Source organism: Chaetodon auriga, chromosome 6 (genome assembly GCF_051107435.1).
Source record: "Chaetodon auriga isolate fChaAug3 chromosome 6, fChaAug3.hap1, whole genome shotgun sequence".
Classification (NCBI taxonomy): domain Eukaryota; kingdom Metazoa; phylum Chordata; class Actinopteri; order Chaetodontiformes; family Chaetodontidae; genus Chaetodon; species Chaetodon auriga.
Window position 1 is genome coordinate 13638789 of NC_135079.1, and position 21606 is coordinate 13660394.

General features: G+C 42.0%; 2 protein-coding genes across 11 annotated transcripts in view; both read right to left on the bottom strand.

The window, feature by feature from the left end:
- Positions 1-14247, bottom strand: part of mctp2a (multiple C2 domains, transmembrane 2a) — a 31784-nt gene extending 17537 nt beyond the window's left edge. For 2 of the 3 annotated variants that reach the window (XM_076734031.1, XM_076734033.1), the window contains exons 1-17: positions 14164-14247; positions 12322-13329; positions 11019-11078; positions 10820-10931; positions 8393-8535; positions 8202-8278; positions 7982-8096; positions 7857-7880; positions 5329-5505; positions 4499-4629; positions 4204-4390; positions 3847-3940; positions 3651-3753; positions 3466-3568; positions 3271-3372; positions 3078-3152; positions 2672-2791 (exon numbers count right to left, since the gene is read on the bottom strand). In XM_076734031.1, coding sequence (XP_076590146.1) covers positions 2672-2791; positions 3078-3152; positions 3271-3372; positions 3466-3568; positions 3651-3753; positions 3847-3940; positions 4204-4390; positions 4499-4629; positions 5329-5505; positions 7857-7880; positions 7982-8096; positions 8202-8278; positions 8393-8535; positions 10820-10931; positions 11019-11078; positions 12322-13317 — 2619 coding nt within the window. In that variant the 5' untranslated portion in view covers positions 13318-13329; positions 14164-14247. The remainder of the gene's footprint in view (positions 1-2671; positions 2792-3077; positions 3153-3270; positions 3373-3465; positions 3569-3650; positions 3754-3846; positions 3941-4203; positions 4391-4498; positions 4630-5328; positions 5506-7856; positions 7881-7981; positions 8097-8201; positions 8279-8392; positions 8536-10819; positions 10932-11018; positions 11079-12321; positions 13330-14163) is intronic. The other variant, XM_076734032.1, reaches the window with a different exon arrangement.
- A 2821-nt stretch (positions 14248-17068) lies between these two features.
- mef2aa (myocyte enhancer factor 2aa) overlaps positions 17069-21606 on the bottom strand; it is a 57643-nt gene continuing 53105 nt past the window's right edge. For all 8 annotated transcript variants that reach the window (XM_076732268.1, XM_076732266.1, XM_076732264.1 and 5 more), the window contains 3 exons: positions 21214-21343; positions 20928-21051; positions 17069-20743 (listed from right to left, as the gene is read on the bottom strand). In XM_076732268.1, coding sequence (XP_076588383.1) covers positions 20407-20743; positions 20928-21051; positions 21214-21343 — 591 coding nt within the window. In that variant the 3' untranslated portion in view covers positions 17069-20406. The remainder of the gene's footprint in view (positions 20744-20927; positions 21052-21213; positions 21344-21606) is intronic.

A 21606-nucleotide genomic window follows, 5' to 3' on the forward strand; every position in this document is an offset into this window, starting at 1 on the left:
AGGCGACTTCAAACGGTACGGACTCTGCTGATGAGATTGCACAATCAAAACAAGTGACCTCCTGCACTCGCAAACAGTGACAATACCGCAAGTGTTTCCATTCCTTACAGAGTTTCCTCTCACACAACAACACTCAGCAGCAGCATGAAATAAACTTTATATGTTCCTGGATGTGCAGCTTTCTGACTGATACTCATGAGGGAAAAGTTATTTTAACGTGAACAATGAAGACTTCTCCAAAAACAAACAGACAAACAAAAAAAAGAAGAAGAAGAAGAAACTCATTTTTTTCACATTCCCATTCACTTCCTTAGCATGAACCAAAGCAGTGATCCCTCATACAAAATTTGAATACCTTGCACACCACACACCAACAACCACTTCATAATGCATACATGAATCTACATAAACAGGATACAAATGTAGACTGCATGCTGTGTGGAGGTCAGAAAATTGGCCTGTGGGACTGAGTGATATAATGGCTAAGTATTCCTGGTAAAGCACTACGTGAGCGTCCCGCAGTCCCAGTAGAAACCACAACAGCGGTAATGCATTACAGGATGTATATGGTGTAAAAGGGTAGAACTGGTCTGCCTGCTTGATAAATAATGTATTGTAATGTATATTAAAGCTAGACCCACCACTGCAGCGTTTCCTACCGGCATACCCTGAGAAGCCCTGCGCTGCCTGCCACTGTGGAAAAGTGCAGACACTAGTGGTATAATTATGCACATCTGAGAGGCAAGCAGAGGCCATCTGTCAATGTCTGAATCAGTTACCTTATTACCACTGCCTAAAGATATAAAGATAGGAGTGGGAGCTGCTTTCATTAAGGCACATGGTGGCATGCTGCTTTAGACAGCTCCAAACACTAACTTAATTGCAAATGATGACTTGGAGGAGGAGGAGTGGCTGTGCAATGGGTAGCCTTGGAGTGGGCAGGAGCAGTAGTGTGGATAGTGGCGTGGCACTAGGTTTGTAATGACAGTCAGTGAAGACCTCGCTGCTACCCTCAGTGACCGTCAGCAGTAGTTTGGGTTCAGAGTTTACCCTGTTACTATCAATTACATGCCATATTTACATGTAATTTGCATGTTTCACCTTGATTGTTACTTGTTGAGAATATATTGAATCATTGAAAAAAAAAAGAAGTTTTCACTTGTTGAACCCTCAGTCTGCTGATGAGTGGGTGATGAATGCACAGTGTCCGATTCACTCAGGTTGGCCAATTCTCAGCGTGCACCTTCGACACTTAGACTATTTGAAGCACACCTCATCGCAGACAAAAGGCGTACTCTGACTACTCTGTTACTGTCTGCTTTTAAAAATATCGACCTGTGAGCTGGTGTTCGTGTCTGAAAACAGAGCGCTTGTTGCAAATGAAAGGACAAAGCAGCTACAGTCGATGTTACAAGAATTACCATCTTCACTGATCAGGGGCAGATGATGCATCACTGACAAAAATAAGATTGGGAAGCACTACACTGAGTAACAATGATGTTCATGAACAGCGAGTGTGTCTTTTTCCTTCATTCTAAGATCTCTATTTGTGTGCCTGACTCCTAAACAGCAGGTGGAGTAGAAGTGGAAATGAAAGATTAGAGTGTGCCACCACACACTCCCATCGCCCGCGGAGGATCTAATTATAGGTGGAAGAAGATGGCCCCATCCCGCTGACCTGTCACCTGTCAGCCTGCCTATCCTCCTGCTCTCCTGCCCATATCCCTGCCTCCAAGTCTCTCGCTATCAGCCTTCTTAGACCGCGCTCTTACCGAACTGTCTTCCTCTTTCTGCGCTCCAACTTTCTTTCCCAGATAGTAGCCTGCCTCCCACTCGACTACAATCGCCTGCATTGTTCTCTGTCTTCCTGTCTGCGTGTCTGCCCGCCTGTCTGTGTGCCTTGCTGTTCTAAAGGCTGTGATACATTGAGCCCGGCCATTGCCTGGGGGGATTTGCACCTCAGGATCAGTGAGAAGGGCTTATAGAATACACCAGGTATGAATTGCATGTCATTCTGAGACAGAGCAGACAGAAGAAAGGCGGTGAAAGGAGAGTTCTTCACACACCCTGTCTGTGACCGCTTCTTCACCCTGACACGGCGCTGGCAGAGCTTTCATGGCAAGTGTACACTCTTAATCATGACATTACATGTGCTGTACGGAGGGGGATTCACAGGGTGATTTAAGATTATTTAAGCTTAGGACCTTAGATCACATACCCTCATTAAAAACAGCTAAACAGAGACATTTAAACAAGGTTCAAATCTCGGAGGCAGACTGTCACTCCTCTGCCCAGGGAAGCTGAGACCGTGATCCTCCTTACACCGTCCCCCGGGTTAGTAGGCTTTGGTGAGAAGTCAGATGTACAAACGCCCAAACCCCACCCCCTTCAAATACACTCTAATGTCATCAGAACTGAAGGAAAGCCAAGTGGGGTTTGATTTAAAGGATAAAGCACATCCATCACATACGCATGGGATAAAAACAGAAGGCAGCCATTGTTTTTCATGGGAAAAAGACTAGCAGAGAGAGAAAATGGCTAAACCAAAGATTTTCCTCAACATCTAATTCACATAAAATGAAAGAGTTAAAACTGGGCTGCAGTGAAATGGGACAAAACTTGTTCGCCCCAAGGCTTAAAGGGAGTTCATTAACGTGAGGCAATGACTTACCAGAAAGGCTATTAGACTCCGTTGCGTGCTCTCCCATTGAAAACAGCTTTTAATGTACTGTAACGTGTACAGAACTGCTGTGCTGATTTTTCGAACCCGATATATATTCCGGGCAAGAATCTAATGGGAAATAATTGGAACAAAACACTGGTTAGTATCATTTGATACTGGACATAATGATTATGACTTTGCAATGAGGTTGAATCAGCTTTACAATCCCTTATATCCTATTGTGAAGTTAAACGTTTAAAGCCAATTAAACAAATGACTTTGACTATGTCCGATATATGACTGTGTGAAGCTTTGCTGTGGCTACTTTATTAGTGGGATGTGAGGGGAACATACTAGTAAGCTTTTTTTTGTTCCATTGGCTAAATTCTGCTAAAACATCAATAGAGATAAAAACCTTTTTGGAGAACTTCAGGTTTTCCTCCATTAATTTTGTCTCCTTTGGTTTGAAGGTTCGGATACCAGCTCTGACCTGGGACAAAAAACAAAAAGAATAAACACTACAGTTCAACTGCTTTTTGACTTCTCAGTGTGTATATATGTAAATTCACCTTTCTAACAAACTTCAACATATTTAGCTCGATCCTTACTTTGTTATAGATAACCTCCAGCACCAGTGTGATGGTTCCTTTTGATATGCTTCCCAAGTCTTCTTTCTTCAAGGACAGACATATCTGCTGCCCATTCTGAACCTTTTAGAATAAAGAAAACAATAACATGTAAGATCTTTACAAAGTAAATCCTATCAGAGCAGTAATGCAGTGGCTGATCAGAAACAAACTTACGGTCAGTAATGGAATAGCCACTTTCCCCAAAAAGTTTGGGGCTTTGTCTCCATTTTCATCAAGGACAGTTAACTCCAACACATCATGAATGTCCTTAATTGGGCTGTGACACAAGAGTTAAAAAACACGTCATTCACACTCAAAATACAACACAGAATAAGGCAGATGTTTTTTGCCTTACTTACAACGTAAAGGCTTTGCCCCACTCTGGATTGATGGTCTTGTAGACTGTGTGAGTCTGAAGTTTGCTGTTACCGAGCTCAACAACACATAAGGGGTTGCTTTTTCCTGCAAATGACGGAGGTGTTGTTATTTAATGTAAAGAAAAGGCCATGACCATGAAAACAGAAAACAGAGAAGCGGCTTGTTGTTAAGGATTACCATTGAGGTCAGTTGCAGGAAGATCGTTTGCTTTTATAACCTTGACCTGAAGGAAGCCAACCTCCCCCATACACTTGTGTGAGTTCTTTAAGCTCTGACAAAGAATGAATATGATTAAAAACAGGTTATTTAAAACACCTTTTAAAGCACAATTAATAAATGCGCCACATAAAATTGCATTCTTAACAGCTGATGTACAACACAGTGACATTTATGTTATTGTAAATGTGTCGTATGTGACATGTTTGTATTTCTTATTGAAATCGGCTGATGTTAGAATCATTACTCAACTGCAAATACGAATATTTGTGAACTGTATGTTTGCATAAAAATAAACAAAACCAAAGAAGAACTTACAAATTTCTCCTCGACAGTGTCTCTCTCATCAGGCTTCTCCAAGATAGCTGTTTCAATGTCAGAGATGGAGACTCCCCAGCAGGGTCTCAGGGTGATCAGAAACAGCAGCCTGCCCTTTCCTGGGTCCAGCACATGATTGTAGAGCTGCCTCTCATTAAGTGGAAGTCTCAATAGGTCAATCTCAAACCTGAGACACAAAAGGAAAATAGCTCCATTGAAACACACATAAGGCTGAGTAGTTCTGTGGAGGAGCCAATGTGAGCAAAATTAACACTACCCACCAGGAAATACTCACATCCCCCATGATTCCTCACCCTTCCTCCCTCTCTTTGAGCACACCTCTACCTGCAGAGGTTCCTGGTTATCTTCAAACTGATTGAAGTCAAACTGCTCTCTCCACTGGGGATTGGCCTGAATGCAAAGGTTCTGAGGGCAGTAAAGACAGAGATTCAGCACATACAGTAACGTGAAAACATACACACACACACTTTGACGCAATGTCAGGTTTAATGCATTATCAGACTGAGCAGCTCCTGCATGACAGGTGGATTAAGTCTTCATTCCGTTCAACCAGAACGAGGCAGGAGAGGAGAAAGAGAGGTGTGTTGTGTGTATGTGCCTCTATTTGTGTGTGCTTGTATGTGTACACCTCGGTAGCCACTCTGGGATTGTAAACACTGACAGCTTCCAATTAGAATCAGCTTTGTCCAACAAACAAACAAGCAGAGAGGAAAGCAGAGAGGTTTACAAAGAAATAACACGACAGCACAAGACAAGTGCACCATAGAATCATCAGGGGGGAGGCCAACAAGTACAGGTAGATGAACAGGGCATGCTGGGTATGCAAATGAAAGCAATGAAGCCCAGCACCCAAAGCACAGGGAGAAGTGAGTGGCAGCCTTGCCCAGTCTAATGAGCTACCTCTGCTATGGCCCAGTGAGCCAAGGTGGAGGTGAGTCACTGACAGGCACCTGCTGAGAGAGAGAAGCAGGGAAGTAAGAGATACGGGCTGGGAAGAAAGATTTGAAGTATAAAAAGAAGGCATTAAAAAGACAGAGGAGCATGAGAAAATGCAGAAAAGAGAAGAGAAAGAAAAGAGGACGACTTTTAAAAAACAAGTCCAACCTTGCTCTTGTACTTCTGATCACCAAGACGAAAGCGGACGTAGATGTCTCCGTGGCCATACTGCGGCAGGTCCTGTCCCTCCACCAGGGTGATACCAAGCACCCCAGACCACTTCTGGTTCTTCAGCTGAGTCTTCTGCATTTCAGCAGGCCGCTGGGGTGGTGCAGCCTGGTTCTGCTGCAGGACAAAGATATACATAGACAGTGAGCTTTTGGGGTTTTTTTTAAAGCACCATGTGTGGAAGCTCTGTGCGCTCCCCTCTGTTTACCTGCTCCTGCCTCAGCCTGGCACCTCATCATGTTCACAGAGTGCATGAAAGTAGGACAAAGGTTTACACTATACAGCACATCTCTGTTGGAGCACATTAGCACATCTCTACTGACAGGCAAGCCACACCATGGAGGCTCCTGGAGAGAGAGGAAGAGAGGGACGTCAGTGAGCAGCCAGATGTCCCTGGCTGTGACAGTCCCACTCATCACTGGCTCCCAGACTGAGTGTGGGGAGGCAGGACACTTGGCATACTGCACCAGAGACAGCAGGCAGCAGTGAGTAATGATGCAAACCACACAGCTCTCTCATCAGCAAATTACGCATACATGCAGTATGTATGGCCAGCATCAGAGTTTACTGCATGTTGGCACAGGCGTCCAGTTTTAATTTAACCAGCAAAATAACAAATCTTTTCTACTGGAGTGAATCTACAAAACTAACAATGATGTTGTACATTCAAGAACTCTTTGGAAATCAAGCAAATAATGCACTTCGCCTGCCGTGTGTCACAGAGGGAGTGAGAGAGACAGGCCTTGATATGTTTCCATGTTAGAGTTCCCGTGAGGCCATGCGGTGATAGGCCAGGGCTGTAAAAACAAACAGCAGAGAGGTTGTGTAGGGCTGACTGTAATTAAAGAGCAGGACCGTAATCTGCTCTAGCCTCTTTGATTGCCCAGCTCCTTCGACTGCCCCGGCGACGCTGCTTCAAACAGCCCCACTACAACTCCCCTGCCACTCCGGCCCCTCCTCTTCACTACAGGGTCACAACCCACATTGCCACCCAATCCGGAGGGGATCAAAGCACATCTCAGGGACCTGAATTAACATGGAATACCACAGGCACAGCCCTATAAATATCAGCCCCTTCAAAAGAAGAGGAACAGAGGGAGTGGAGGAGCGATATAAAACAGGCCTCAGCCAAGTCATCCCAAGTGTTTATCTTGGACACATTTCTATCTCAGCGGCCAATAAAACAATTCCACTTAACTGTAAGTGGCCCCTAAAGAGAATCTATTCCTGGTCCTAAAAGGGCTGTGCGATTGCTTCCATATGGTGGGACAGCATGGGGACAAGCACGATGAGCTCAGACCCAGGTCCATTTGGCTGGTACCTCAGCACTGTCCATCCACAGCTGTGATATTACATCCTAACATCTGGGTTATTGCCCGCTATGCCTGGGAATTATCAGCGTTGCCGATCTTAGGCATCCCACACTGGCAACATGCCTCGAACAGCAGAGCCCCCCTCCCGCTTCTCCCATACACGCCCCCCACCCCCTTCCTGTTTGAAACACTATCACACAGCAGAGTTTTACTTAGGCACTTGCCATTCCCTGTCTCTGTGGTGGTAACACAGAGGGAGAAAACGATGTTCTGAAAGAGGGGGAGTAGAGCTGGGTATTCAGCACTTCCAGGATAGGTGTTAAATGCAATAAGATATTGTACGTTTGTCAAAAATGAAATGGGAAAAAAATGGCACTGTTACATTGTTAAATTAGCACTGTGATTTAGGCAGCAGAACATTGTGAAGAGTCCCATCACACATTTCTGTCTCCCTTTGAGTATCTTTAACCATCTGTAGTGGATAACCTACAATGTGTATGAAAATGGCTTCATTCCTTTGTCATCTAATTTCAAATTGAGATTGTCTACTGGACCATCAAGAGACTGAACAGTGGCAGATGTAGTGACTACATAGGTGCGAATATAAACCCACTCGCTGCAGTGTGAGTCCCAAACAGCAACCCTCCTATTTCACTCTGAATCTAATTACAGCTGCAATATATTGAAAGCCACTTGAGAAGAGATGGAACTTTGTTTACTACAAAACCAAATACTGCTCTATAATTCTCATCTACGGGCTCTTTCATGACAACATATTCAGACACTATTATTATTATTTTGGATTTGATTGGAATGTAATATTGTATCGTACTTTTTCCACAGCAAATGACACCAGTGAAAATAGTATGCATTGCAAAAAAAAAAAAAAAAAAAAAAAGGTTCACTAATAACACCACAAAAGAATTAGGCTGTGCTGAAACCAAGGTTACACACAAAAGCCGAGTCCTGAGCATACACCTCATTCTTTGTTGCACCATAGTGCAGTGAGCTACTGCCCCCTAGTGTTTCAGAAAGGGATAGCTGTGGACGCTACTGAGGAAATGACAAAGTAGAGCTCAGGAACAGTAATGGCATTCTGGATACAATTTGGAAATTCATCTTCAAAAGTAAATATAATGATAGAAAAATCATTACCTTGTTCTTCCTCTGTGGCCATCTCTGTGAAAAAAAAGAAAATGAACATGAATCAGTACAAACAGGGAGGAGTAGGCACAGAGAACAGCATCAACAAACACTTCTCATATCAGAAATCCTCTTACGGGGCTTCTTTTGATGGTGGCATCTCTAAACATTAAGCAGACGTCAACCATAATAACTCCCATGTCGTCTTCTTTACTTTTTGGATCATCAAGATGCAACTCTATTTCATAGGTTCTGTGAAGAGACAGAAAAGAATCAAAGTGATGACTACTTTTTGACATCCTTATGATAATCTATTGCCTAAAATATGATTAAAAATATATATACAGTATTCCTTACTTGTACAGTTCAAGATTTTTCAGGGAAATAGTGCTGGAACCCATGAATTCATCAGCAGTTCGGTTTTTATCATAGACCTGCAAAAATATTGCAAATATCATTAAGATTATAAACAGAAATCGTGCACTGTGTTACGGGATCATACTTGTATCATAAGACAATGCACTTCTATTCAAACAAACGATGCCTACCCGAACTTCCACGATATGCTCTCTGTCTCGAAGAGGATATGAGAAGGACTCATTCCACCGCGGATTCAGGCTTTTATAAACCACTTTGCTTTTATAGAGCTGCTTTCCTTCAAGTTTGAACTTCACATAAGGATCACTGGTACCTAAAATCAAATACAGAAAAAAGAGCAAATCAGCAAGATAATGCTGTGTGACACAAGTGGTAATGACATTAAAGGATTTCAGAGCAATCTATGGTGAAAGTGTATCATTTGGTGCAAACTATGTTTATTTCATGTGGAACATATTGCCAGTATAAAATGTACACTGTGTATGAAAACACACACATACACTCCGTTCGCCCATGCTGGTTGTGTGAGAGACTGAAATATGTGAGGAGGAGGTGCACCCCACACATGGCAAAAACAGAGGGATGTAGCTGTTTTAATTGTGAAAGAGTAGAAACACTCGCCAGCATGAGGCAACCAGAAACCAAAATCTAGAAGCAACCAGTGTTAATCTCCCAAGCCTGTTAAGAAAGTCTGTCTGCAAGTGGGGTGGGGGTATGGGACTTCTTTGTTTCTGCAATTGCATGCAGATTGGCCAAAAAATGAAAGCCAGTCCCATGCCTTCATTTGTATAGGGGAATAAAGGGGTGCTTGAGAGAGCCTGCAGGGAGGCTTGAATCACATGACAAAGGCCCTGTGGGGATGGGCTGTCAGGCCTGTCAGCTCCCCACTCCAAATGAACATCTCGCAAAGGCAGGCAGGACCCACAGCAGCTCCACCCTGCCAGCCTGTGACAGGGAAACCTCTAGGCAACTTGACAGGAGGAGAATGTGGCAGCTAGCAAGGAGAAAAGCTCTGGCATGACTGAGAACGGTGACGATGGAAATTAATGGGAAAAAAGGGGAGAACAAAAACTAAGGAGTGGGGGCTGGTGGCGTGGGTCCTTTCAGAATATGTAATGACAATGTATGCCATTGGTGAGCCTTTGGCACGGTGTTTATTGTTGGGCAAACAGTGGAGAGACAGGGGGCGTGTGGGGATTGCATCATCATGGTGCCATCTTGTCAGGGAAAGTAAGGTCTCAACTAGCAGGGAGTAGGGCACTGGGCTTGGAGGGTACTCTGCCACCAGGCAGGAAAAAAATAGTTAAGCATTATTCCAAGAAAACATGAAGGGCCCACGGCGAACCTGCGGCATGCACCATTCTCACCACCTTTCACCATTTCGGTGTAAGGTGATTTCCAAAAGCTGCAGAGCTACAGTAAAGTGTAACACCGTTTAAAACCAATAAATTAGGCATAATCGAAAGGTTTAAATAATTAATTATATAAGACTGACATAGTTTTGAAATATTTGGAATTTTTTACTATGAAACACATTTATCACTATAAAACGGCTAGTTTATAATTTTCACTTTAAGCAAAACAAGTGATATACTGTAAGTCAAATGATTTGCCAATAAATAGCCACTCTTACTGAGACCACACATGAATTTTCTCATATCTTGTAGTTCCATTTACGGCCACCTGATGTCACTGCTTCCCCAAAGCTGAGCCTGGGCCTAGGGGAAGGGTTACAATGAGTGCAAAAGTGTATTTCACACTGGTTACTCTCATTCTCTTTCTCAGATCAATACCATTGTATCGAAACATCACTTAGTTATGAGAATCAGTTCATTAAAATGTGCTGAAATCTAAACCATTTTTCAAAGTCCATGCTTGATTTTACACCTGCACGTGAGAATTTCTAACCGCAACTATAGATCCACTGCAATCACAGACCCACATGCACTGCTTTGGGATGATTACATTAATAAAATGTCTTACATCTTCAACACTCCCATAGAAAATCAAAAGACTCATTTTAACTCTACAGGCATCAGCAAAACAATTTAAGAGAAAATCTGATGGCTTTATCATCGTCTGTCTTCAGTCATACTGGTCTGACTGCATACTTGTCTGTGTTTTTTTCTTCTTTGTACATATGCCCCAAGACAAGAGACGTCATCCTCGCAAGTAAACAGAAGCATTAAATGAACACAGCCCATCTTGCATTTATACACAATGACACATTTCCCACTCCCAACGTTCCACTGTCTAATTAGCTCACAAATACAGCAAGATTAGCAGGATGTATATGAACTGTACGTACGTACAGTGGTTCATCAAGGGCTCACCCTTTAAGCTGTAGCCAAAAGCCAACACAGAAAGAACTGAACAAGAACTGCATTCTTTTCAGATGTACAAGATATGTGAGGTGGCATCTCTTGATCTGTTCTGATACATGCAAGGCTGAAAACTGCCACAGTAAAGAGAGCACTTCAGTGTTAGCACATAAAGAGCGACTAATTATCCACTCAAGATGTAAGTGAGACAGTGTTTTAGTCACACAGGCTGTGAAAGGCCAGGACTTATGAATCACCTGCAGGTTGATGACGTACCTGAGCGCTTGTCTCTGATGACCAGGTTCTTCCCCTGCTTCAGGTTGATGTTCAGGAGGTATCTCTGGACAGGAGCTGGTACTTGGACCTCAGGCCCTGCTGTCATAACCTGCTGCGGAGAACCATTCACATTTATTGGCTGTCTCATACCCGATGTTCGGCTTACTTCAGTGGGCACACCAGTCCAGTGAGTACTCACAGAGCTGTCCAGAGCACCTATCACATTTTCTTCAAAGAAATCACACGGTTCACTGGACATCTACATGGAGAAAGGTTGCAATGACATTTTATGAAACATCAGAATCAAATCACTTGGTATAGTGCAGTCAAAGCTGAGATGTAGGTTTGTTTACCGCTCTGTGGGGTACATGATATTTATTACTTTTAAAAAGGGTGTTTATCCATTTTAAGACATACTTTTATCTAAATTGCTGCTTATGTGGTTTTATTCTGTGAGATAACAAAGCTCTTTAAATTATGTTAACCATTATGTTTCAGGTTTGGCCCTCCAAGGGAAAAAGTTTGGGCTCCCCTACTCAAAGTATTCTGCACGACAACAGACAGTGTCTTTTAGGGACACGGCCAATGTGTCTACATGATGTAAATACTGCTAACAGACTGTGAAGAGTGTCAAAAGTAAGGCAACGTGAGATGTTATCAGTCTGTCTTTTTGTAGAGCTCTCCATGGTACACTGTGCATCTTACTAGTTGCACAGGTTTTTGACTGGTTTCCCTAAGAGGCCTCGAGACAAAACAATAGTCTTAGTTTCAGCTATACCCAAGGGCTGCATAAAGCCAAATCCCAGGTTGTCACTTTACATTTAACACCAACTACATTAGGATACTTTGGATATGTTGCACCAGTAGAGTGAGTAGTTTCTGCCATAGTGAGTATATATAATATACACACTATGTCTAGATGTAAGTCATGAAATGTAATGAAACCACAAGCCTTATCTCGGGCTTAGAAAAGGAATGTCAATTTCACGCTGTTCACCATATCAGAGGCTGCGGACAACTCTGAACATACCAGCTGAAGTGTGTGAAAAACCAAACCACACCATTTGAAACTGGAATGAAAGCACGCAAATATGACTGGTGAGAGAACGCATGAGATCATACTGACGCAGTTATTGTGGTGCTGCTTCACATGTCATTAGTAACATGTTTTTATTTATGGTACCTTTCTTACTTTCTCACACAGCCTCTTCTTGACCACTATGTTACAGCACTGGAGCTTGAATATTTTCATTTAATTCCTTGGATATTAACACTTTCATTTCAGTTTCTTGAACAGTATGAGCACTAAAAGTTACTGCATAAGCACTGAAGTGTATGAGTTTGGAATTACATCTATTTGAATTATCACCATGAAAGGAAATCACTACTTTGATATTCAAATAACATAGTTTGAAGTCCACGCACAGTACAAATAAGAGTATCACACTCTGACAATTCGTGTGTTAGTTAAATACACAATACAATAATACAACAAAACTGACCTCTCCTATTTCTTCCAGGGCCTCCACAGCCTGGACTTCTTCTAGCAGAGCCTCATCCATGGAGAAGTCTCTTATCAGAAGGGGAGAGCAGGGTTCCCGGTCCAGTTCCTCTGAGTCTGTCATCCAGGGCACGTTGACTCGCTCCTCGCTCGGAGTACCACAGGCAGAGTCCAGAGAGGTACCATCTGCACTCTCCAAAGGCGAACCCACAGTATCCAACATCAGATGCATTCTATTTGCAGCAGCTTTTTGGACTGCTGGTGGGGTCCCTTTTTCAGATGATGGCTTTCTCTGCTCAGATGATGTGGCCCTCTTTTCTGTAGAAGGGTTCACTTGGTCTCCAAAAGAGCTTGCTCTGGCCATTGCTGCAGACAGAGGACCTGAAAGCACCCTGTCTGCTAGGGGGTCTTCACCATCCAAACTCTCTCTCTCCACAAGGTCTGGCCTTGGTGAAAGAACATTGGTAAAAACAGACCTTGGTGCAGGAATAGGGTCAAAAGTAAATTTAGGTACATTGTCATGGCCTTTTTTATCCACTTGTGCATATAAGGCCTCTAAGTTCACCTTGTTCTCTGACGCTGAATACATCATGTCTTCACTATCCACATAAAACATTGGCTCCACTGGTGCACTCATTCTATTTGAAGCAGCAGCTGTGAGATCTGTGAGAACTCTGAGTCTAGTTTCTGGGACGGAATCACTCAGCTTGTCTGTGAAAAGTGGTCCATCAGTGATGAAGCTGCTAGCAACAGAATCAGTATCACTCACACCAGGGGAGATGCCAAAGAAGATGGCTTCAGAGGCAGTGGACACCAACGCGCTCTCTGTAGAAAACCCTTCACCTGGCACCAAACTAAGGTTGGGTACAGAAATACTGCGGCGATGGGCCAGCTTCCTCCCCTGCTTATCAAGTGGCTTCTTACGTGGCTTCTTCAAGTTGACCAACTTAGTTTTCAGACGCAGGTTCTCCAAAAAGTTCTTTTTCTTGACATCCATCTTGAGTGAAACCTTTCAGATAAAAACAAAAAACATGACATCAAAATGCTTTGTTTTGACAAGTGTAAGGACCTAAGACAATGCACTTCAACGGCCATAAAGACGACTGTCTGTTGGCTACACTCACGCTTAGTATTAAGCACAAAACATAAAGCCTCTGACCATTTTCTCCTATTTTTATCTACATGAGGTTTCCTGTCTGACACCTTGGCTTATATAATATTTGATAAAGGAACAATTCAATCCAATGAGACTATTGGTATATTTGGTGTCTTTACAGAAGGTGATAACGTACAGTGGGGCTGCAACTAATGATTATTTTCATTATTGATTAATCTGCTGATTCTTTTCACAAACTAATCAATTTATCTGTTAGTTTATATGTCAAAAAACTGTGAAAAATGCTGATCACAATTTCACACAAAGCACAAAGTGACGTCTTCAAATTGCCTCTTTTGTCCAACCAACTATCCAAAGTCCTCTTAATTTACTTTCACAAATAACAAAAAAGCAGCAAATCCTTAGCTGGAACCAGCAGATGTTTGACATTTTCCATGATAAATGACTGAAATGATTAACTGAGTGTCAAAATATTTATCCAAAATATTAATTTTCTTTCAATCGACTAACCAATTAATTGACAAATCATTGCAATTCTAATGTACAATTGGTCAAGATGAAGTAACACAGTGGCAGATTAAGCACTTCAAATGTTGCACAACCATAAAAAACCTTACTATTATTGCAAAGACCTTGTGTCTGACATTTCTGAATAAACCACTTCACCTGAAGTTATTTTACGTGGCACTGCAGTACAATTTAGACAAAGAAAACCTCACACTATACCTGTCCAGCCGACCTTTGTTGAACAGTTCAACAGAGCCACGCTCTAAATCAGTCTCCACCGAAAGCAGCTGTAAATCTCCAGACAGGCAGCTCTACCATCCTAACTATGATGAAAAAGAGGAAGTGAGACAACACAAAATGTAGTTAGTGCACTTTCCTGCTTGAACACAACTTTGAAGCCAGGTGATTGGTGGAGAGGCCAAACTGGGCGAAACTAGCCATACCAGTCTCACAAGGTGAGTTTCAACGACTATGAGAATGCCACAGCAAGGTGTTGAGTCCTACCCAAGTCTTCCATCCTAGCTGAAGTTACAGTATGACTTCAGGTATGTGGGATCAGAAAAAAAAAATCTATCAAATACCAAGCACATTAAGCCACTGCAGTGAGTGATTAAATACACATTGAAGCACTGAGACTATGATGAAACAGTTGCTCACAGTACAGCAGGTTGAACAGCCTGTTTATTGCCTGCCTGTCAGTCTGTTTATTGTTGATTATATTTGCATTTGTGAGGCTATTTGTCTCTTTTAAGACTTGCATGCATTACATTCCCTCTAATATGCGTTCTCTTATAGGTCCAAGTGTTTGAAAAGAAAAATACTTAATGCCATAATCTAGCCTAATTCTACTATACAACTGTCCTTCTTATCTGTCCAAAACAGTCCCAAAATACTGCTGATGGATTCCACAACATGACTGAGGCATATGAAATGTTGGCTATCTGTTCATCTTATCTCATCCCTGATCTTCAGCACAGATCTGGCACTCGGTGTCTGCCTTGTCATACCAAACTCCATTTCCTTCACACAGCCCCATATTTGTTTACAGTGGAACATGGTTTAGCCTAAGCTCGTCAAAAGTGAGCATTTGTGTTTGCAAAGTATAAACTATAGCTTTCTGTCCACACATACAAGCCAATGCAACAGACCCGCTGGTGTTCACTCTCTCTCTCTCCTTGTCTGCGCCGAACAGTGGAGACTATACGACAACAGATGTGTTTGAGTCTGGACTGAGTCTTGTTCAATATTTGCTGATGTCTTAAGGAGATCAGGCCCACATGAAAGAACCCCAACTTGGCTCCCAGTTGAAAGGCAGGGCTGGGGATCTGAACAGGGCAAGCCCCTTCGGCAGGTGGCCTGTCGCCCTTCTTCTCACACAACTCAAACAGCCCAAAACCCTGCTTGGTTACTCTACACATGCACACTGGACCTGTTCCAGCCTGCAGCACAGCTGGTCTGATGGACGGGACGCCAAGAACATGCACTTGGGGACAAATATACTGAGAGATGCGGATGCAAGCCTTCACACTGAAAACAGCCATGAAAGATGGGAGGCTGTCAACTACACAGCTGACCTAAACCCCTGTTTGTCTTGTAGTGTTTTATGTGTTTCTATTCATCTCAATTTAGTTTTTTTTTAACGTATTATCATTTCACATATGACTATGGAAATGGAGAAAATGTAAATTAAGTCCTGTATTCCAAATGCAATTTAAACAACTGTAGTAGTAAAATGTAGTTTTGTATCAAAAGTTAAAGTTTTTTAACTACTTCATGCAACTCGTCGTCCTTACTGTTGGAAAGTTTCCACCATGTTAATTCATCATAGTTTAGACTGTACTGAATGTTTTAGACGTGAAACCCCACTGTATAAAACTAACTACTACCGTCAGATAAATTGAGGGAAAAGTAAAAAGACTTCAGTTTAAAATGCAGCCGCAGTTTTCACAAAAGAAAAAATACTCAAGTGGACGTAAAGGTGACGTTACCTCACAAACGTAGCAGCTACGTTAGCTAACTTATCAACTTATCAGTTGCTGTAGTTAGCCTTCACGTTACGCTTAACGTTAATGGTATTTCATTTCATTTTACCATTTTTACGTTATACTACCAATTGTGATTTTTCAGTGATTAAACTTACCCTATTCAAATTAAAAACACACCTCTACCCCTATGGACAATCACAACCGACAGTTAGCTAGGTACTAGCTTGGTTAGCTACCTGTTGTTTTGGCTTATGCTATAGTGTTCCCACCTGTTTTGACCTGTTAGCTTCAGTGTATTACCAACTTACCTTCCCCTCAGCTAACAACGTGCATCGACAGACCTGCAGCCTATAGCACTGTGTAATGTATTGTATCACAGTGCCTCCTGCTGGTGATACTGTGGAAGTACATGGGGTCAATATGAGAGGATCTCCTGTTAAGCACATTGGTCCATATCACCAGTAAGCAGCCCAAAATCAAGCTTGAAAAATAGCTTCAGACAAGTGGTTCTGGCGAAGTGGTGAAAAATAAACACATTTACTCAAATACCCTGGCTAAGGACAATTTTGAGGAACTTTACTTAAGCATTTTTAGCAAACTAGATTTTATTGGGAAATATTGTTCTTTTATCTGACAGTTACTAATTATTTTTGCAGATTCTGCAATTTCAGTCAAAACATCTAAGCAGTTTACAAAATTAAACTACCCAAACATATACTGCACAAAGCAGTCAAAACTGGGTCCACCTCAACCACTTGCAACATTAAAAAAGCGCCTTACATGTCAATGCACCACTATAATAATTATTATCCTGTATAATATCATTTATCACAATGAGAACTCCTATTCTTCACATTTTGATAATACTTGTTACTTTTAATTAAATAAGACCTCAAGGACTTTTTCTTGTCTGTAATATTGTGTAATGTCACTACTTGTATTTAAGTAAGAAATCTGGGAACTTCTTTCACCACTGGAGCCATTAATCAATGGTATATCTTCACAGTACATTGAGCAGCACTCAAATACATGTTCAGTTTGTATCAGTGTGTGATGGACCATGGCACTGCTCTCACTGATGCATGCAAAAAACAACATTTCTAGGCAAAATTCAAAGATGAATAGACATGGAGTTCAGATTGAGCATACATTGAGGTGTTTAATAAAGTTGACAGTTTCTACTGTTTGGGACTTCACAGGAGAACAAATTCTATGTAAGAGTTGTTTACTTCATTTTATACAGAATAAGAGAGATAACCTAAATTACACATTAAAAGCCAATATTTGTACTTTTGTGAAGAATACAAATTTTGTACAACAATATCTAGCATAGTATCTTAATTGTTTAATAAAAAGTTCACTTGAATATTTATTGTATGATGAAAATAAAATAACACATTCAAGGGAAATAAAGATTAACTTAAAATCTCTTTCGATTTTGAAACAAATAATTTCATTATTGGCAACAAAGTCCAGCTTGTGCCGCCAAACGGTCTGAGCGTTCAAACCGAAAACAGCTTCTTTAGTTAAGTGAACTATCAACTACAAACACTTACCAAACACATAGTTCTGTTTATAAAAGCCATGAAGCAAAGCAGTGTACTCTTACACAGCAAAGTGAAGAAAGTCCTCTACAAAGGTTCATTGATTACTCTTTCCTTTCACATTCATCAGTTGTGCACAATTTGGACATAGACCAACAGAGCAAAGTGTATCACAGTGCATTCACCGTGCATTTGGTTGTGCGAGTCTTTTCTGAGAAGAGGCAGGTCTGGTCAAGTTTGAGTGATATTTTTTTTTTTTAACCGAGAGAAAACAGAAGAAAGATGGTGTAATTTTTCTTTGGGATAAGGCATTTCCTAACTGTGCATATACTGTAGATAGAGAAACTACAAAATTCCCTGATATGTTATCAAGTGCTAAAGTATGTGCTCAACTATGAGGTGATGCTGCCGAGACAGGCAGACGCTTTTTGTTGTAGTCATTTATTATTGCTATTTTCACCAGCTGTGTTAAGACTGGATTACATTATAGATTACTATACATTATGTAAGGTATGTCTACCAATGTATATGAACATGAAGAGATTGCCCCGGGGGTGTCCAAATCAATCATTTATTAAAATGTACTCAATGTAACTTGACTTGTAGTCCAGCAACCTCCAGCTGTGGCACTTCAGGATAAGAGGCTAACAGTCTACTCTGTTCATCCTCATGCTTTGCGGACTAACTACGACCAGCACTGACATCATATTCTGTATATGTTGTGTGAACTGGGGCTGAGACTGCATAGATCATTGCGGGTGTAGACTGAGAACCACCATGGAGCTGATGATGGGGCGGCGAGGACAGGAACCTCAGAAACACACACAAAGACACGTCACGGCGAATGCAGAGTGATATCTTTCTCGTACAGCAAACTTCTCATACAAATGTGTGCAATCCAGCAGTGAGATTGAAGTCGATGGCATTTCATCGTTGGCGTTATTATGAATTAGCTGCTGAATTATTTGCTTCTGTGGTGATGGAGAAGAAAACAAGTCACAGCCTTCTTTTCCCCCCCTTCTGTCTCTGCACGGCGTGATGCCATGGGCATCCACCAACACCTTCTGCGTACATGACTTCAACGCCTTCACATGTTCAGAATCCTAAGGTTCCTCGGCCTACAGCACTCTGACTGATAAGAGGGCATTGATGTAAGATACAATTTCTGGGGCCAATTAAGGAAACATGAGTATTTTTTTTGTACATAATTATGACTGACATTTCAAATAGACTGCGATATTTACAACCACATATGGGCACAGGCATGATCAGTTTTGTGTGAAGGTCAGCAGCCACTTTTGCCTTGTTGAGTTCATTCAGTCCTGAATTCTATGAACTAATAACAGGATAGTGGAAAGGGCTTGAGAGATGGCATGTCTTTCAGTTGCGCTACATGCAATAACAATAGATTATTCTTCAGTGTGGGGCTGGGACCTTGGGTTTGAATGTTGGCAGTGTATTCAGCAGCTGCTGGCATACAACTAACACAAGCTAACAATAGGAGGGAAGAAACCCCATTTCCCCTAGCCTTGTGATCATCCTTCACAAATATGAAAACAGTGGAATTTCAACCTCACAGCATTGTTATTACAATGTCTTCAGGACAAACAGTCACCACTAATAAAGAGAGAAAAAAATAAATTGACCACTCTGAACTAAACGACATGGGAGGTTATGTTGGTAATTCAATTTAGAAGAGATTACAGTAAAATGAACAAAATAGCAAATGTCGACCAGTGAATGATCTACTTTTTAAGGGTCTACTCCTGTAAACTTGGCTGTAATCCACAAAAATATACTTTTCTTGAAAACGGTGATCGTACAGTACATTCAGCATGTACTCACACCCCGGTGATATATATTAAAGTCGTTATTTACACAACACAAGAAAATGTTTGGCTCAAATCTTCAATTATACAAACAGAACAGCAAATGTTCATGGCTTTAGATATCGATTCAAGATCTGGTTTACATGACTTTACACTGTTTGCAATAAAGCACAATAAAAAATAAAACTATGATGAAAGAAATGGTGCAGTTGAGTGAACTGTTAGGAAACTGTAGCAACTGTACAAAACAACACAAAAGAACAGCTTTGGCTTATATTACTGATGAACTGTTACACAAATGTGAACATGTTGATTTTCTCACCAGTTCAACTGGACAGGTTCGCATTCTCTTGATTGCACATTTATATATCCTACTCTTTTAAATTATAAAATGAATAGTATGTCATTATTGCAATAAATTCTGTTGCTATTTTGTTTTTACCTCCAACAGTATTGTTTCATGTATTCACTAAAGTAGTCTCAACTGGTACAATTATTTACTGTGCGATCAGAATTCTCGTGTAGAATTAATTAACTCCATGTTCTCCGTGTCTCCTGGTGGACTCGATCAATAAATTAGAAGAGGCCACTTGAGATAAAGGTCTTGTATGGTTACAGCATGAATTTTAAAAGGTCGTTCTTGCAGTGAACATTATATTTAAGGGTCCTCAGCCCGAAAGCAACACGTCTTTCTCTGATTGTTTGCAACTTGCGAGCACAACAGCAATACAGCAACTACATGTAAGTGTCTGACTAGACCAGTGACTAAAATAATCTACCACCTATTGTTTAAGAATTTTCTCTGAAAATCTTTCTTCGGCAAACGTCGTCTGAATTGCACCAAGTACCTGATACCACCTGCTTGTGCATATTAATTCAGTCCAGCTAACTGAGATTTTTCAAATCTTGCGGTTATCAGTTTGAGAATTTGCTTTAGATATGTCCTGACATGTCTTATACATTTGCCACTCTTACAAATTGAAATGGAGTTGAATAATAGTATCATAATGATAGCTCTAAGGACCCTTGCTCTTTCTTTCATCTCCACGTCTAACCCCTCCCTCTCTCTGACTGGCTGGTGACTGGAGGCCTGATCGGGGCTCTTTATGTCACCCACGTGTCCATGCGCAAGCGCTTGACCGAGGGGCTCTCCCTGTCCTCAGAGCCAGCAGGGGGTCTGCCCAGCCCCAGCGGGGAGTGGAAGTCTGGCCGGTGGTCCTCACGATCGCTGCCGTCATAAGAGCTACAGGAGGAGCTGAGGCTGTCTGCAGGTGAACGTCCCAGAACTTCCTGTCGGCTGGACCCTTGCTGCGGCTGCTGAGGGGGGAAGCCGGAGGGGGTGACCCGCTCCCGTGGCGGCGAAATGGGCTCGGACTTGATGTTTATGCTCTGGCTGGTGTTGATTGAGAGGTTGGAGCCCTGAGGTAGGTGACCTCCACCACTGTAGAGAAGATAAGCATGACATTCTGTGTTCAGTCTAAAAATGAGACAACAAATGTGAGGTGGAGATACAGCCAGGAATATGTAGATGTGTGATTCAGCATGATATCACAGAGCACAGTGGGTGTTGCTTTTATGTGAGGGCGTCTGGAGAGTGTGGCTTTGTTTGGAAGTGTGTTACTCACACCAAAGAATTAAGAGCTGCCTGGCCCAGTTGATGCTGTTGCCATGCCGACATGGAGCCCAGTGAGAGCCCAGGAGAGCTGAAGCCCTGTAGGGAGGAGATCTCTGCACTGCTCAGGGAGAACTCTGCAAAAACAAAAGGAGCCACACACAGTGAGATCTCACTCACATTTCAGCTACAGCACCGTGTGCCACTGAGAAAAGAGCAGGAACCGACAGCATGTAGTACAAACAGTCACGGCTGAGGCGGTTGTTTTCAGTCTGAGGGGAGAGCGAGGCCAGACTCACCAGCAGGGTTGTAGGAGGTGGGCATGCCTGAGTAGACCAGGCCCTGTGGGGGTAAGCTGGGGGTGGTGACAGACACTACTGGAGTGGCCAGCGGCTGGGTGGACTGGGAGCTGCTTATCCTCTGGGTGTTCTGCAAAACACAAAAAGCAACATAGGAAACGCATGAAGAACACTAAAAAAAAAAAAAAAACATCATTAAAAAAGTATGCATGTTCTCATTATTTACAACATTTCATCTAGAGTCTGCATTTTTGTTTTATTTTGAAGTTGGTACTTTAAATATTGTGGTAATCAGGAAGCTGAGTGTAATAATAAAAGCTGCCACCAGGTGGAGGTGTAGCTTCATGGCAGTCAATATTCTGATCCTTCCAATTCATTATTGTATGTTTTGAC